This window comes from Vigna angularis, chromosome 6, assembly GCF_016808095.1.
Source record: "Vigna angularis cultivar LongXiaoDou No.4 chromosome 6, ASM1680809v1, whole genome shotgun sequence".
NCBI classification, from domain to species: domain Eukaryota; kingdom Viridiplantae; phylum Streptophyta; class Magnoliopsida; order Fabales; family Fabaceae; genus Vigna; species Vigna angularis.
The window spans coordinates 20,281,796-20,300,205 of record NC_068975.1 but is presented as its reverse complement, the minus strand read 5'-3'; the positions used below and the strand labels follow the sequence as shown (position 1 = coordinate 20,300,205).

At 32.9% G+C, this 18,410-nt stretch overlaps 2 protein-coding genes across 5 annotated transcripts; one reads left to right on the top strand and one right to left on the bottom strand.

The window, feature by feature from the left end:
- Window positions 1–618: 618 nt before the first annotated feature.
- On the top strand, window positions 619–7,323 carry LOC108343219 (uncharacterized). 4 transcript variants are annotated; one of them, XM_052878645.1, is made up of 11 exons: window positions 619–883; window positions 1,728–1,820; window positions 2,334–2,452; window positions 3,178–3,926; window positions 4,049–5,115; window positions 5,244–5,456; window positions 5,968–6,047; window positions 6,172–6,264; window positions 6,341–6,414; window positions 6,492–6,624; window positions 6,957–7,323. In XM_052878645.1, the coding sequence occupies exons 1-11, from the start codon at window positions 799–801 to the stop codon at window positions 7,038–7,040; spliced, it is 2,790 nt and encodes a 929-aa protein (XP_052734605.1). In that variant the 5' UTR covers window positions 619–798; the 3' UTR covers window positions 7,041–7,323. The 4 variants fall into 4 exon arrangements, with proteins under 4 accessions (XP_052734605.1, XP_052734609.1, XP_052734606.1 ...); XM_052878649.1 differs by having other exon boundaries at window positions 829–883; window positions 1,728–2,073; XM_052878646.1 differs by having other exon boundaries at window positions 829–883; window positions 1,728–2,082.
- A 3,389-nt stretch (window positions 7,324–10,712) lies between these two features.
- Window positions 10,713–14,571, bottom strand: LOC108341891 (protein YELLOW LEAF 1, choloroplastic). The gene is made up of 5 exons (XM_017579557.2): window positions 14,387–14,571; window positions 13,145–13,212; window positions 12,434–12,600; window positions 11,617–11,686; window positions 10,713–11,123 (listed from the first exon to the last, which is right to left on the bottom strand). The coding sequence occupies exons 2-5, from the start codon at window positions 13,188–13,190 to the stop codon at window positions 10,927–10,929; spliced, it is 480 nt and encodes a 159-aa protein (XP_017435046.1). The 5' UTR covers window positions 13,191–13,212; window positions 14,387–14,571; the 3' UTR covers window positions 10,713–10,926.
- Window positions 14,572–18,410: the final 3,839 nt, after the last annotated feature.

Here is an 18,410-nt window from a genome sequence, read left to right as displayed (position 1 = left end):
ACTCCATGCCAGAATATGACATTGATATGACGTTGAAATAGATAATAGATATGAATTAATTAAACTAAGAAATTTAAAAGAGACATGGAAAGATAAAAGTTAAAAAGATAAAGTTTCTTAAGAAAATAATGAAGACAGAGAAAAGAAAAAGATAATAAATCTCAGAAGTCTTATAGAATAAAGTTATAAGTAATTAAAAATTAAAAACCAAAATTAAGAATATTTTAAAATTTAAAAAGTATATTTAAACCTGATAAGATATATTAATGAAATAAAAAAATACAAACCTCAATATCACACAAAAATAAAAAGAAAAAAAGAAAATGTTACTACTTTTATCTCAAGTTATTTGCAGTTTTAATAATTTTATTTAAAAACTATATATCTTCTCAGATGATAATATATTATTAATTAATATTTTTTAAAATTTATATTGTTAATTAAAGAATAAGTGTAGTAAATGAAATGTATTTATTGAAAGTAAAATAATTTTAGTAATAAGTGTATTAAAATGATTTATATTATTTATACCTTTGACTTTTCCACGTGGCGCTCAAATATGAAGACACTGTAAGTATTAACGAGCTTGGCACGGAACTGCAGAGGAACCGTATCCGAGTTGCTCGACCCGAATATTTGAAACCGTACCAAGTGACCCGATTCGTTATCATCTGCTTTGTTCGTTTTTGGTTCTTCTGAGACTAAAAAGCAAAAAATCACTGCAAACAAACCCTAGAATCTGCAGCTCGGTTTCCTCCACTGGGCGTTTGTTGAATCGAAATTCGAAGAGCGAATCGAATGGGGAAGAGAAAAGAGCGTCGTCTCGCCGCTCTCAGCAACTCCGGTCGCCGAGTCAAACTCGATCTTTTTGCGGAACCCTCTGGTAGTCACTATCTTTGCTTCCTATAACCTCTCGTTTGAATGTTCAATTTTTTATTCTGTGATCTTTGTCTTATTAGTTCGAATTCGAAAACCCTAATTTTGGTCCATATCTTTGCTGATTATGATTTTTTTTTTAAATTTGTACTATTACTGTTTTCTAAGGTTTTGTTAGAGTTTAATTGAGGATGAAAGTAATATGATTTGTACATGAATTTCGAACGAGATAGTTTATCCATTTCAATGTCTCTATGATCTTTTCCCTGTTGTATTATTTTTGCTTTCTACTTTTTTTCTTTTATTTTTTACTGGAAGTGATTGTAGTATGACTTGTTCGTGGTTAGTCTATTGTTACGAGATTGGAATGAGTTGATATATGCATGTTACAATGATACTTGTCTTATCTCACCAGACTGTATTGTTCATGCTTTCCGGGGTTTCTCGCACGTGTTTTTTTTTTCACATTGTCGTTGGTTGAAATTAGGCGTGTGCGGTTGTTACATATGTTTTTTGTCTTAAGCGAAATAAGAAGTTTAGAGTTTTCACATATTTGGGCGCTATCTGTTGGCTAGTTTCTATCCATGTATTAGTTATTTTTTGATGTGTCTGAAAAATAATTGGCGCAAGTGCAATGATCTGGAATGCGCATGACTTGTAGAACTATGCACAATACATATTTTATTGTAGAAGATTATTGATTTTGAAAAGCTATGCTTTGAGCGTTGAGCGTAGTACACCTGTCAAAGAGGATGCCAGGGTTTTTTTCTTTTTAGAATCAAATTATGGAAATGGCTTTTAATACATTTCTTTACTTGTCATGCTATGTTCTTAATCTGATACCTCTCCAGGAGAGTTGGGTGGCTCCACTCTACATGGTGATGCTGGAGGAGATACTGATTCTCAACATCGTGATGGGTTACCCAATTCACCCTCGTCTTCAGGTGGGTTCTGTCAGTTTTCTCAAAAGGACTATATTTAGAGGACATGAGTGCTCAACATTAAATTGGTGGAAATATGGATCTATATATACAAGACATGTTTTGTTGTTTGCCCCAAGAAACTGTTCGCAGACTGTAGGGCTGCTGTGTGGTCTTGGGAATATTCATTTCAGATGACGTCGGCCCTGCCACTTTGAAATATGAATGACTCGTAATCTCGTTTTCCCCCCTTTGGCTGCATCAAGGGATTACTGAGGTTCAGACGGTAAAAAGTTTTATCGGTTCGTATATTTTTGACTTTATTTTCTTAATGACTAACTGACATTTCCCATTGTAACAGGTGACTTAGATTATACAAGCTAAAATGCTTGTGAATCTATTTTTCATCCTTGAGTTGCTTTTTGTCTTGTCAATTGTAGCACACCTTTTTTAATAGTTTTTTTAAGGCTCTTGCTGTTTCATGGTCAATAATCCAGCATTTCTGTAGTTTCTAACATGCTGGCATCTTGTCTTCAGGTCAAGAACCGCAAAATCCCTTGCTGCTACTTGGGCAATATAGTGATGATGAAGGGGACGACGGATCAAGCAAAAGGCTTAATGATGCGAATTTGCAAAGCCCTGTGCTCAATGAAGAGGTATTCTATGACCTACTAGATATATGTCTGAGCTTCATTTTTGTGGCTTTCCTTGCAGTGCTTAAATTGATATTTCTTGATTTTAATAATCTTCTAGATTAAATCTCTAATGGTAAGGAGGGGTGTGCCACCAATACTTGGCTTGGTTCAATGTTAGTGTTATATTTGAATTGCTTTTTTATGGATTAATTGTATGCTCCTGTTATTTGAGAGAGTGATATCCTGTTTTCTTAATGGCTATGAATTACAAGTTTTTGTGTCTATCATTCGTTAGCAAATTTTATAAAATTTCAATTCTTGTACTGTTTTATTTTCTGGCGTCCTTTGCTTGAGGTCCACTTTTCTGATGCTGTAATATGAATTTTTTAATTTTTTAATTTGAGGCTTATGATTTGTGAAACTTTAGTACTTCTTTTGAATGGAATTCTGTTTACCTTGTTCATAATATAATATAATATAATATGATATGATATTCATTTTTAACTTGTTCATAGTATATTACGATATTCATATTTATTTAGTGCTTCTATCTAGAAGTATGAGTTGTGTACTCCTTTTTTACGTTTCATTGCATTGTTTGATATTTGGATATTCCTGAATGCTGACCCAGTCATAATTAATTTGAGGAAATATTGTCTATGGAATGTGGGTGGTGCTTAATCCTACAGTGAGTAAGCTATATTTTTATTTATTATTTATATATTTTACTGTTTTATTTTTGTTAGGGTAAGGGTGAACTCGATGAAGGCTCCAAAGATGTGACTATCAGTGTCTCTGCAGATCTTGTTCCTCAAAATAACGAACAGCAAAATGCAATGCCAAATTCTGCTTCAGTTGATGCCGGATCCTGTGAAAGAAATGAAAGTCACGGTGTTACTGGAAATTTGGAAAATGGAATGGTTTCCAAAGATCAAATATGTGTCTCTGAAAGTTTTGATGAAAGAGTTGTCACTGATGTTGGTATGGGGTGGAAGATCGTGATGCATGAGGAAAGCCAAAGCTATTACTACTGGAACACTGAAACCGGTGAAACTTCATGGGAAGTGCCCCAGGTCTTGGCTCCTACTGATCAGTTGGCTAATGACTTGATACCTCATGCTTCTGTTAATGATAAAACGGAGGGTGCTGCTGTTGGTGATAGTTCCAGTGTGCTCTCAACTGTTATGCTGGACACTTCTGCTGCTATCACTACTGACACTTCTTTGGATGCTACAAGGACTTCTCATAAAGAGTTGTATGGTCATGGGTCCCAAATGAATGAAGGTAGTGTTGAATGTAGAAGTCAAAATCAGGGTTCTGATGTTAATGGTAATGAATTGACAAGAGATGACAGTCATATGAGTATATTTGAAGGTGAACATCATTCATCTGTTTCCAAGTTTAGTGTTGAAGAACAGCAAGTGGACCTTGATTTTCCTTCTCGTCTTGTGAATCAGTGTGAGAGTTTGTTAGAGAGGCTGGAATCACTGAAAAAGTATGTATATAACGTTAGCGGCTCTTTATTATTTATTTTCAGAATTTTGTTTGATTATTTATTTGTTTCATAGCTTATTTCTTCCAGTTCCAGATTTAAGTAACTAACAGAATACTGCACAGGTCAAAGGAAAATCTTCAAGGCCAGGAATTCCTGTCAAAGTACATGCTAGAGATTGAGATTAGGCTCTCTGATATTAGGTTTCTTGCTTCACACGGATCATCTTTGCTTCCTTTCTGGGTGCATTCTGACAGAAAGATAAAATTGCTTGAAAGTTTAATCAACGATGATTTGCTTGAAACTGGTAAATCTTCACATGATGAAGTTGAGGATAAAAATGTCCCTGTCTGTGAAGAATTGGGGGACCAACTGAATGGTATGGAACATGAGTATGAGGTAGATCAAAGTAAGAGCAAAGGGAGCCTTCTTACTTCTGAAGCTTGTCATGGATCTCAGGTTGATGGTTCAGCTGTAGTTGTAAAAGATATCAACAATAATTTTTTTACCAATGGTCAGCATGTTCCATCGTCTAGTTCTCCTGGTAGTCATATGGAAACATGTGTAGATATTAATTCAAAAGTTGAAGCAGTTATAAATCCCCAGGAACCAATTCATAAACATGGGTATGTATCCGGTGAAGATGTTGATATGGATATTGATATGGAAGTCGAAGATATGAATTCCTCAGACAATACTGCTGTCATGGATGTGCCTGTTGCAAAGGATTCTGTGCAAATAGATCAAGTGGTTCAGTTGAATCCTCCTATTGACTACCATTCTGTGTTGCTTGAGGAGGGTGAGTTTGTTGTTCCTCCCCCACCAGATGATGAATGGATTCCTCCTCCACCCCCTGATAATGAGCATGTGCCTCCACCACCACCGCCAGATAATGATCAGGTGCCTCCTCCACCTGGTGATCCGCTACCACCTTCTTATAGTATTCTACCATCTTATGCTGAGACAGGGCAGCCCCTTTCCTATGCCCAGTATACTCTATCTTATCCTGGTGTTGCTGTTGAATATTATGGTCAGACAGCTGCTGAAGTCCCAAGCAGTAATATATATGGACAAATTGCTATGCCCCCTGCACAGATTTACTATAATAGCGCGATTCCTAACATGTATAGTGAAAATCCTCAAGTTATGATCAATCCAACTGACACTGTTGCTTATTATGATGTTCAAGATGGTAGGTTTGTTTTGGTACCATATGATAGTGACGCAATTTCTATTTTTCTATTACTGTAAATATTCCTGTCCGACTCTGAGTAATTCCAACATTTCTTTAAATCAATGTGGTTTCCTTTAATTTTTCAGGAGCTGGTTCAAAGCCCATACCTGCTATCAATATTAACGGTTCTGGTGTTGGTGGGGCCAACTGGTTATCTAGTGATGTTCCGTCCACCTCATCTAGTATCCAGGCACCTGCAACTGTTTCAGTTGATGAAGGTGTCTCGTTACCTCCGGCTTCTTCTGAAACTGCTGCAGAAAATAATGCCTCATCAGTAGTTTCTAAAGCCCAATCTAAAGGTACAGATGTCAAGCAAGAGTCAGTCTAGTGTTACTGGTTGGTTGATCCTGTTTCAAATTCAGTTTGTAAAGTTGAGAGGCTGATTGGTTTTGTTCGCAATCTAAGGGTTCTAGAACACATTCCTAGGTTTATTAGGTATTATATCCTGTTTTTAATAATTGACTATATTCAGTTGCAAGTACTTGGTAGTGTCGTTTTAACCTTCTTCCTCCCTCCTTGTATTGGCTGACGGTAATGAGTGGTTTATTTGTATGCACGCCTTTCCATTTGTGGATTGAGAGGTTAATTCGTGTTTTCAAATTGTCCACTCTTAGACAATGCATTTTTGGTATTCTTGATAATTAGGTTTATTTATTTTTCAAGCATCTGCATACAGTTTCTTCCTAATTGTTTTTATTCGTTCATCCTTTTAAATTTGAAATGTAATTGTTGAATGATGTTTGTGCCCGTGAAGCTATATGATAAATAGCAATCCTGCCATTCTTGATTCTTATTTTTCCTTGTTTTCAGTTGCTCGCACTAGGAAGCGAGCAGTTGCAGTTGGATCCTCGTTAAAGTCTAATAAGAAAGTTTCAAGTTTGGTAGACAAGGTAGGATTTTTTAAAATAAAAATATGTAGATTTTCTTATTTCATTTGCTGTATTATTTCCTCTTCAATGTGAAATTGATATTAGTTTCTAATATTTGACCTTTCTGGTCTCTTTCTGTTATTAGTGGAAGGCAGCTAAAGAGGAGATGCTTGAAGAAGAGGAAGAACCTGACAGTGTGTATGAGGCCTTAGAAAGAAAGCGCCAAAGGGAAATAGAGGTTTGCATGTGGAACTTACCTTCATTAAACGTTTCAGTCTTCGGGATCTTTGTCTCTCAATTTCCTTTGATTTTAGGAGTGGCATGCCAAGCAAATTGCAAGTGGAGAGGCCAAAGATAATGCTAATTTTCAGCCTCTTGGTGGTGATTGGTATGGAACTCCAGAAACCTTTAATTTCACATTAACCCCTGTCCATCTTGCACAATAATTAGATTTCTTGTTTTCAGGCGAGAGAAGGTCAAACGCAAGAGAGCACAAGCAGCAAAAGAATCTGGTAGCAAACCGCAAGATGCTATTAAGCAGAACCAACAACAGCCAAATCTGACTGAACTCGCCAAGGGTCTCCCAAGTAATTGGCAGGTATGTTTTCATTAACCTTTTTAATGCACTCTTTAAAACAATCGCATTCAGTATGCTGCTGCAATATCTGTTGTCCTCACTTCTAGAGAGAAATTTGATTTGAGAAGGATGGGTTAAAAGCACTTCTGATTACAGAATTTATATTTCTTCTTCAACTGAGCTAACTTGGGGTAACCACTTTTCTTGAGTGTTTTCAACTACTAGTAAACTTGTTTCTTAAGCAAATAGTAATAAGTCATAACCATAACTTCTATACACCGAACCTTATTCATTTTCTCTATAAACCATGAAACTGAGTCATTTTGTCTTACTCATTTTTACTTGGTATTCAGGCTTATTGGGACGATAGTACAAAACAGATTTATTATGGTAACACCATCACCTTGGAGACAACATGGACTAGGCCAACAAGATGAGCTAACAAAGGATTTTAATGCTTAGAACTTTTTGTTCCTCTTTTCCTCGTATTGTCTTAGTAGGCTTTAATTAGTGTCTGGGGGGCATGCTAGAAAACCGAGATATTTGATTTATTCCTGACCTTTATATGTACTGCGACAGCGCATTTCTAAATAGCAGCTCACTTTTTTGTTTGAAATGGTGGTGGTGGTGGTGCAGAATTGAACCATGGTAAATATTGTTATTGTGGACCATTTTTGTGTGTATAATTCAAAGGAAAGGAAGGGACATATAAGACGTAGAGCTGTTTCCACAAATTTCTTCATGACGATTTCCTATATGAATTTTTAATTTATATGTAAGGTAGAAAAATAAAACTTATAAAAAAATGATTTTTTATTTGTTAATTTTAAGTTATGAAAAAGTTAAGATAATTTTCTATTTCAAGTGTTTGTTTTTTCTCTATGAAAAAACTTGTTGAAATAGAAGTATTGAAATTTCACGGAAACTGGTTTGCAATATATATAATACAGATGAGCCTTGGAATGGAAAATAATGAAAATCAGTTGAAATGTGTAAAATCTGGTGAAAATCAACTATCAACCGTTTGCAGCATTCGCTTTGTCTCAATTTAAAGAATTTGTGGAGACACTTATTTCAGTAACATCTTTCATTTGTTCTTTTTCTTCATTTTTTCTGTATCAATTTGATGTTTTAACGAGCAACTCATTTTTTACCGTTAAACTAAAAGCGATCAAAAGTAACACTTTAAAGAAATTATATCTTTTTTAGTCTTAATTAATTGTTTTAATTAATTTGATTATTTTTAATTGTATTTTTATTAAACTTTTATTTTTATATTTTTAATTGAGTATTTTAATATTCTAATTGAAAGTGTGTTTGACGTCAAGCACAATTTCATCAAAGATTATTAACAAGAATAATTTCATATAGTAGTGAGTTGTCTTGGTTAAAAGTTGACTAAATAGAGATGGTGCTATCATTAGTAGTGTAATAATTTTTATAATATTATCATCATTAGTACTTTTAATAACAAAATAATATAAGAAGAATCATTATTACTATGATGAGATAATTTGTAGGAATTTAGAAAATCAAGTATTAGAGGGAAGAGAGTGTTTTAAATAATAAAATTTAATTATTTTATTATTAAAATTTTAAATGTATAAATATAATTTTTATTAATGAATTTTATTATTTAAATACACACTATTTTTTCACAACTATTTTTTGAAGACTTTCTATTATTTGTCTAAGTTTTTTGACTTCCTATTTATTAGACGAGATCGCTTGAGTGATTCGTAAGATTAGATATTCAAGTCTACTTGATCAGTTTCTGTAAAAAAGTAAATTAATTTCTACTCTTTAGATGAAGGTGGCTAGAGGAGACCACACAGGATACTTTAGCCTTTGATGACCTAAGATAAGTATAACACAAAAATGACAGCATAACTTTACTCAAATTCAAAGGTGATTATAAGAGTAAGAGACACCTCTATTTATAGATTAAGGGTATCTCCAAATTGTAAAAGCTGAACCTAAAAACTCAATCTTGGCTAGCTTGGAGAATAAAGTGAAAATTCTTTCCATTAGGAGAATGTCAAGTATAAAAAATCCTTTTCGTTAGGAGAATGATGTGACCACTACCTATGAGAAATCCTTTCCAATGTGAGTATGACACATGACCACTCTTTCAAAGTTTTGAACAACCCTTTCTTGTGCCCCACTCTAACTTTTGGATGTCCCACTTTGGTCAACATTGGGCCTTGGCCTTTGTTGACTTAGGTGGACTAAAACTTTATTCTATTTGGTCCAAAATACAAGGCCTAAGTTTATTCTACTCCATGATGGCCTAAGAAAAGAAGAGCTTGATTTCACTTTCCACTAATGACTCTTCTTGGATTTGCTTGACCATACTTCTAGTGATTGGATCCTTGACTAAGGTTTTTCAGTCATGCATGGATGTTTGTATGGCAGTTGAATTGTCTAATGAAATATGACCTGTTGAGTTGAATTAGGAAGTTTGAATTAGCCTTAAAAACAATGTGATTGAAACTCTGTTATGATTGAATGATTTAAGTCTGTATTTGAGGTGGATTGTATGGTTGAAATGTATATGATCTAAGAACAATTTGGTTTGGTCATCTTAAGATTGGTTGAATTGTAGAGGCTAGTAAGTCCTAAATATGCATAATGTATGTTCTGCAGAATTATGCAGACTCGTTGGGCAAACATACTCTCGTTGGACGAGGTTAAAGTTTGGAAACTACTAACTTAGTTGTCGCTATACGAGATTTACTCGCTATGCGAAACCAACAAAGTCAAGGGATTCACTAACTTGGCCTTCGCTAGGCGAAAATATGATTGTTGGACGAGCTCAAAGTTAAAGAGTTATTGATTTGGTGTTCACTAGACAAGAATAATCTCGTTGGGCAAGATATTTGTGATATATTAAGCTTGTGAGATTCAATGATGATCTCGTTGGAATATTCACGTTTAATGAGATTAACAAAATCTAACATTAAACTCGTGTGTTTTATTAGTTTATAATCGATAAAGGGTTTTTTGTGAATGCTAATGTGATAATTGATTTGTGATGTTCATTTGAGAATGGTTGGAACCAATTCAAGGAGAAATTGGTTATAGTTTTGTTTAGTGTATGCTTTGTCATATGACAATTCAAAAAGTAAATATCTTGATATACTACCATTCAACTCATACAGATATGTATGGGGTGGGAAAGATAATGATAAGTCTTTATCCTGAACTTTTGGTTTCAGGTGTAAGAGATTAACCTTGTGAATAGTAGAATGATAACCCTTATGTTTATGACTCTCTAGAGTATAAATACTACTATGGATACACATCTATAGTGAAGTTCTATGTCAAAGCATGTACCCGGATAACTAAGTTTTAAGCTAACTGTTTATATAATTATATGATTTATAGAATATTATAAATATTGAACTAATATGTAATATGTTAAATTATTTTATAATTTTTTTTAATATTAGTTTATCTCATATTCTTTATATTTATATTATTTTTTTGTAATGATCATCTGATTGGTGTAAACAATCCAAACAGATAATAAATTAATTGTTAACATGTCTTTGGTAAAGGTCGAAGATGTTCTGGAATGATCTTTTGGAGTTTTAGTTAAATGTTTCTTTAATAGTTATTTAGTTTTTGAAAAACTTGTGTAATCCTTTATGTATTCTTGTACATATTCTATGTTAATATGATTATTATACCATATAACTCTGTTGATAATTTGTATATTTCATATTTATCTACTGTGCATTATGAGAATTAGTAGTCGATACTCATACGGGATGTTTCCCAATTAAGATCCACTAACTTTTCTTCGTCAGGAAAACCGTTTAAAGCTTTAGTATATGAAAAAGAATATTAACTCAATAAAAAATGCAAGAGAAAAGAGTATGCGTGAATTTACAATTACTTGCGTGAATCTTTCACCGGTGTCCATTAACTCTATTTTCAGGTTTGTAAAGTGATACAATTTAGAATGAATTAGCATTATTGCAGTAATATTTGATACAATGAAATGCTTATATTATTGTGTTCCATGGTTCCATTGTTGTGTAAGATAAGGGATGAAAAACTCCATTTAGGTAAAAAAACTGAAGCTACTACAGTAAAGCCAAGGCTAATCAGATACTGATGTAATTTGATACTAATTATTATTACATTTCCTCACATACTAAAGTTTCAAGTGGAATTACAAAATTCTGCGCATTACATCATCTCACGCAAGCCCAGAACCTCAATTGACCAATGCAACCTATTATAGTATGCAAATATGACAGAGGAAATTAAAGAATACTTCAAGTTAAGCATGCATTTGTGGTGACCTATTCTTCTTCACCTTCTTCGGTCATCCCCGTATGTGTCTTCGGTTTCCTTATCCTTTAAGAAACCAAGAAAAGCAAGAAACCCAAAAAAGAAGAATCCACCAGACCAGTTGCCTCCACCTCCGCCGCCTCCACCACCACCATCATCATCATCACGAGGTGGAAATCCAGTTCCTCCGTCGTCAAGCTGTGGTGACTTCTCCTTTCCTGAAAATTGAATTAAACCAGGATGAGCAATCTAGAACATGCTTGGGAATAAGAGTCTACACGTAACAGATAACATGTAGCACAAATTACAACGGAGTTAACTTTATTTTAAAGGACTTCTGCTCAATTTTCCATGTTAGGAAGCATGGTACTTCTTTTAGAAGGGGCAATAAAGGCTTGTTTGGAGAAACTTCACCATAAGCACTTCTAGAGAAAAAAGTAAAAAGGAAAAGTTGGATAAGTTTCTCCATAAACTAAATGTAAAGTTAGTTTATAATGAGTTAATTCGTAGAAGTCATTTCAGGTAAGCTTTTCCAAACTCTGACTTATAACTCACATATAAGATAATTTTAGCTTTGAAGAAGCTAAACTTTTTTCCTCTGAACAGGTCCTTAATTATTAGTTAAAAATAGACAAATAAATTGCAAAACAAGAAGGGATATGCCCTGACTAAAAGGACTCAAAAAACCAGTAATGATGGCTCAGCAATTACCAGGAATGTGAGTAATTGTAGGAGCCTCTCGAGTAACAGTTTGGGTTTGCTCTGCACCACATCTTGCATTCTGCACATATCAGAGGATGCTAGTAAATGGATGATCTATCAAATATTGTTTTTTTATTATAATTATGCGTGTGTACAAAAATAAAATCTCAGCACATGTAAATTGTTTTAAAAATTCTTAGGATAAAAATGGGGAAATAATAGAATGAAAAATGTCTACAGGGTAAGGGACTAAAAGTACAGAAATGGTTAAACTTAGATATTTTCAGACCAAAGACAGATAACACATCAAAGCATGTAAACCTTGGATGCACATTGATGTATGATATTTAATGCCTTAAAGTAGAATGCCACAAATACAAATGAAAATCAATATACAACGTGACTTTTAAAAGTCATTTATTCCATGTTCCCAAAATGTCCCAAGTGGCCATTAAAGAAGTTGCCTCAAATGAAGTTTTCCCCAAGTGGTTAGACTTTATATGCCTAGTAGGTCTGAACAAAACCAAGTTCCATATGAAAAAATATCAAATTTAGGGGAGTTAGCGTTATGGAATGTGTCACTTGAGATTAAAACTGATAAAATATATTCTTGAGGGCTTAACTGATCCCTCTCATTATCTTCTATATATATTGAAAACACAAGAGTACATGGAACATCAAGAGTCTGCACTAGACCTCTAGGTACAAAACTAGGTACGACTCATTAATGGTCTAGCAGACAAGCCTTAATGATGATATATAACAGGAATTATTCTAATAGTGTCAAAAGAATCAAAGATGAACTTTAGAAAGTAAAGAACATTACCAAAGCTGCAGAACATATTATAGTTGCTGTTTGAGGAGAGCGAGCTCTTGTACCAAATGGAAACTGTGCACAACTAGGAGATTTTGAATTATTAGTTGTCCATGATAGTCTTGGTAAACTCAATGAGGTACCAACATTCTGCTCATTGTGGTGGCCACCTCTTCTCACTGTTAGCAAAAATACAATCACTGTTAGAAATGAAATTCAATTAGGGATTGCAAAGGGTTACATTAATCACTGTAACCCATACAAATAGAGAGAACAAATGTATATGAAAGCAGTTCATTTTACACAAATGCGGACAATAGGACAACCTGTACTAAATCTTCACCTCACACTGAATCCAATCCATTGTGTAATTAAGAAATTAGATGAAATTTTTACATGAAAGTGATATGTTGAAAATTTCGGATTTCAAACATGGATACGTTAATGCTTGGATCATAAAGCTACCAACAATGCAGTGAAACATGCATCAATTTTGTTTGCAGGTTGCTCAATCTAGACCTCTGGTCACACCACCACAGCCTAAGAACTTTTGTTGGCAAAATCTCACATTCCTATAAAGTATACAAATATTGGTCCAAGGACTTCTATGTGCAGGAATTGTGAAACAGATGCAAAATAAAGTGATGAGAACTGTAATTTCTTCAATACTTATCCTAAACACAAGTTTAAATTGAAATGCAAAAAGTCATAAATCGTCATTACCTGGTGGTAACACGGGCAAAGAAGTAACAGCACTAGTAGCCAACATTGATAACCAGGCAGGAAGACAGCTGACATGAAAACAAAATTTGAGTTTAGAAAAACAAAAAGTTATATGTATAACTGAAGAAAATAGAAGATAATATCAGTAAACAATGTCAAAAGACGGATAAATTCTCCAACAAACTTCCAAGATGATAATAAAAGATCAAAACACAACCAAAAAAAGAGCCAAGAATGGAAATCAGCATAGATTATTATAGTTTTCTTTTTTAATGAAAAAAAATGTTTAGGTGACGGTATGGCAGAAGGTTCTCCTCATTGCAGGGGTAGCTTAGAGTTATCATGGGCAGAGGGTTGAAGATGAGCTCCATTTATACAGCTTTATAGTTAAGTGATGATTAGATTGCCAGCAGATTCAATTGTCCAATGCAAATAAGAAATAAATCAATTTGTCTCATCTTCTACTCTTCAAACTTCAGCTTCATTGATTTAAGAAACATTCTCCACCACTTCCTAGCCATCTTGTTTAATGTGAGAACTTTCATAAGAGGGTAAACATAAACAGCAAAGATCTAGCAAAAGGAAATCAGAAATTTCTTAAGTAGAATACATTCATTGTTGAATAATTGGAATACAAATTGTTTTACACCAGTCTCAAGTTCTTATTCACTCTGTCATACATCCTATGAATCTAGTGCAAATGATTAGTCAGCATAAAAACATTTTACACCACTGTCCAAGAATATGAATCACTGCCAAATAATTAAATATGTCTGACATCTCGAAATATAGTCAACTTGCCATTCACCAAACTCATTAAAAGACAAAGCAACTATTAGTAGATGGTAATCAACATTTCTTTACATTGTCAGAGCATCCAAATTAAAACCCCATTTCACAATTCAAACTCTAATGACTTCAACGTCTTTGAAACTCTTATCCCATGACACAAGTAACAAGTCCCTTAGACCTATTTCCAGAACCTCTAAAATTCGATTTTTCTGCATACACAACACCCTCCACCATAAGAAAATAACACACGTCTCAACACAAACACAAACAGAAAACCATGTACGAGGAAAATTGCCTTGTTTTTCATAACCAACAGCTTCTAATGAAACTCAACGGGAGAATTTACAGCACAACAAACCAATCACAAAGTGATAAATGGTGGCCAAAAAGACGATCAAAATTGAACCTTTAAGTTGATATCATATAAAGGAACAAAAATTGGTAACTTACCACTCGGGGGGCCGATTTCTTTCAAATTAACAAATTGTGCGAACGAGAAAGTATGGAGGGATTGCAAAATAGTGTTTCAATTGGAAGTTCCCTCTGAGAAAAGAAAACCCTAATGTAACAGAGGAAGAAGAAGATAGAGGGAAGAGAGAAACCAAATTGCTTCCAATTCACAAGGAACATTAAACTTCATCCACATCTTTATTTATTTATTATTATTAGAAAAATAATATTGCGGCGGTCAAATGTTTTAGCTATAACATTATATAAAAGTTTTTTTTTTCTTCCAATCTTATCTTTTAATTAACTATTTTTTAAAATTAATTAATTATTTTATTAACATTATATTTTAATTTTTTTAAAATTTGAACTATTAATTTATTTAATCATTTTTAAATTTAATTAAAATTTTAAGTTAAAATAATCATATAATAAAAATATTATAAAACAAATAAAAATTAACTATAATAAAATTTTAAAAATTGTTTATATTTATTTTTATAATTATAGTAATTTTATTATGTTTTATTATCTATAACACATGTGCACATAACATGTATTTCTATTAGTAATAACTGGTACATATGTATGTGCATTTTTTTATGGTAACAAAAGATAATAACATTATTATTTATTATAATTAAAAGTTTTGATGATTTTTATTTGTTTTGTATGTAATTTTTTTATCACAAAAAATATTTTATTTTTTTAAAAATTATTAAATCTAAAAAATGGTTAATTTAGAAAAAATATTAAATTTTAAAAAAGATATAAGTTATAATTATATATTTATAACTATATATATATACCTCTTTAATGCTTTTCTTTTTTCCAATTTTATTCTCTTAATTATTATTTTTTAAATTTAAATAATTATTCACAATAGAAAATTGTTTTTCAGTTTTATCATTTTAGTAATTACATTCTTCGAATTATTCATTATAAAAGAATTATTTATTCTTTTATTTAAATAATTACTCATAATAAAAAAATTACATAATATTATTTATAACTAAAATTTATTTTATCTAAAATTATATTTATAATTATATATATTTTTTGTTTTTTCAATTTTATATTTTTAATTATTATTTTTAAAATTTAAAATATTTATTAGTATTTAAAAAATGCGTACATATTATTTAAACATTAATTGACTAATTATATTTTGTACTACATAGTTTATTTATTAATAACGTTTTAATATCCTTTTGTAATTTCAATATCTTTTCTCTCACTAAATTTAGAATTTTCTTAATTTAAAGAAAATGCAAGAGACAATAATTTTTTTATCCAACTTTTTATATCAAATGAGACACTGATTGTCAGACCATTAAATTCAGATAAAAATGGAATCTAGGTGTAAGTAGCTGGTTGGACTAAGCGGTTTTTGACGGTAGTATATAAATAAACTTTTCAAAACTTCGAACCATTTTTTGTATGCACCTCTTCTCTCCAAATTTTTGAGTTTTATTTTCTCATCATTCTCTCTAAAATTTTCCTCATTCTCTCTACAAACTCTCACCTTTTCCTTCTTCTGATCATCAACCAGGTTGTGCCTGAGTTTTTCCCTGGTGGCAAGAGTCTCTCTTTTCACCAATCAAGTTGATGTTTGGAGTTGGTAAGTTAAATTCACTCGTTCTTTGAACACTACAAAAAAGAAAGACATTACCGAAGGCCAAAAGCCCTCGGAAAATGCCAGAAGCCGTCGGAAATGGGCATTTACAGACGGCTTATCGACGGCCATCAAGCCCTCGGTAAATCCCTTGTCGCTAACAATTACCGAGGGCCAAAAGCCTTCGGTAATTATCGAGGGCCAAAAGCCTTCGGTAATTACCGAAAGACAATATCACATAACAATTCATTTATTTCTCTTTATTTCTCTATAACAGCAGCTCATTTATTTCTCTGAAAAATCTGCACTTATCCAATTAATAAAAAACACATAACAGCTCATTTATTTCTCTTTATTTCTTTATAACAACTCATTTATCACAAGGCAAATTCCAATTCACTATAACAGCTCATTTATTTCTCTGAAAAATCTGCACTTATCCAAACGAATAATAGCAACGTGCAAAATTGAATTCCTAATGCACTACACCTACAATTAACCAAACGAATCTAATACATATTGCATGATATGACAAAACAAACAGCAATTGCACTACTTTCCCTTGTGATCTTCAAAGCTCTTTGGAAATATCTCGAAGCTGAGAGAGCGTAACAGGATTCCCTTGAAGGACCCATTTCTGAAGAATGTTTGTGGCACTTCGCTTGGGGAGCCTTAGCCTCAAGATTCTGCTCCTTAGGTCATCACCTTCCACACTCTCTTCAACTAAATCATTGCTCACAGCACCCAAAGCAGTGGTGAACAAAGAATCATACCAGGGTCATTAAAGAAGCAACCAATTCCGGTTGCTGAGATTCCAATAGCATGTGCTTCAAGGTACAACACCTGTCCAAGGAGTCCAGTTTCCTAAAATAATATACATCTAGACATTCTTTTCACGCAAAGTAGGTTCCATACGGGCCAACATACCAAGGCTGAAGCAACCATCACTTGCAATGTCCTTCAAGAATGTGATACACTTGTAAAACAGGATATACAATATTCGTGGAGTATCAGTTCAGATTCTAATTAGAAATAAGACTGATATTAGTGTTACACAATTAATGGTATAATATCATTGTACATTAGACTTATCAATATATAGAATCAATCAAAAGCTAAACTAATTTTGTAACTCAACCAGTAGATGTTAAGATAATAAAGCACAGAAATAAGTCAAAGCTTTAAAACCCAGATACACAAATCCCATACTATGATGCTATTAGGAATAAACAACATTCTGTTCACTTATTCAGTAGAGACAAAAGTACCAGACAATATGTGATAATTGTGAAGCGGATGGATATATTATTACTTTATACAAACCAAATAAACTGTGTTTAAATAATAATTCCTGCTTCAAATTGAGAACAATGGATAAAGACAGATGTTCAACTCTGTAGTGCTATTAAATCCACTATGTTCTACACACCTTCAACTTAATGTGTACTTTTCCTAGCATTTAACATATATATAGTGTACGCATGGCACACAATTAATTAAGCTAGCTGAAAAGTTGTCTTAGATGGTTGCATGGAAGGAGTATAGTGAATACTATCACTTTAAATTCTTTAAGCGCTAAATAATATTATCGTACTTTTAGCAGATTGCTTTCATCCCAAATTATTTAGTCCTTCAAGTATTTTCATTTCAAATTATTATTGTGGAACTCCATGAGACTGAGTGCCAGCCTCCAATACGCCACAGATGATGACTATAAATAAATAAATAAGATATCATACACTATCAAAATGATATATTTTGCATTTAGAGTCTCATGATGACATCTTACCTTCCATGCTATTCCCAAGCAGGCTTGGCGATTTTGTGGACGCCCCAAAATTAAACTCCAGATAGCACCAAGGCCTTGAGTCACACGTTCAATGTCACAGATAACTTTTCCATCATGACCAATAATATCAAAATAGCAGACATCATTCAAAATCTTCAAGGACGACTCAGGCAAAAGTGGAACTTCACCAAGAAGTCTACTAAAAGACTTGTCTGAAGCTGGAAAAGAGTCCAATAAAGTTTTGGCCTACAAGGAAGTAGTATATCCCACATTTACAAGAAAAAGATAGAAAAGTATTGTTCATTACGACCAAATAACTAATTTTGAGCATACCACTCCCAAGAGAAATTTTTCATATAAAACAGCAGAAGATGAAGCATTTTCAACTGAATCGAATATCATCAGGGAGTGCAGATGGTACAAAACATGCAGTACAAGTTCATGTCCCTGAAAATCTATCAGTAAGTGATCAATTAGTCTATAAAAGAAATTAAACAACAGAAACAAATTTTCAGAAAAACGTTTGTAAAATGTTAGAAAAAGTACTTAAAAAAGTTGAGTCAAGAATTAAGATCAGTTTTGTATCTAAGCAATACTTATAAAAACATCCCAGGTGATAAAAC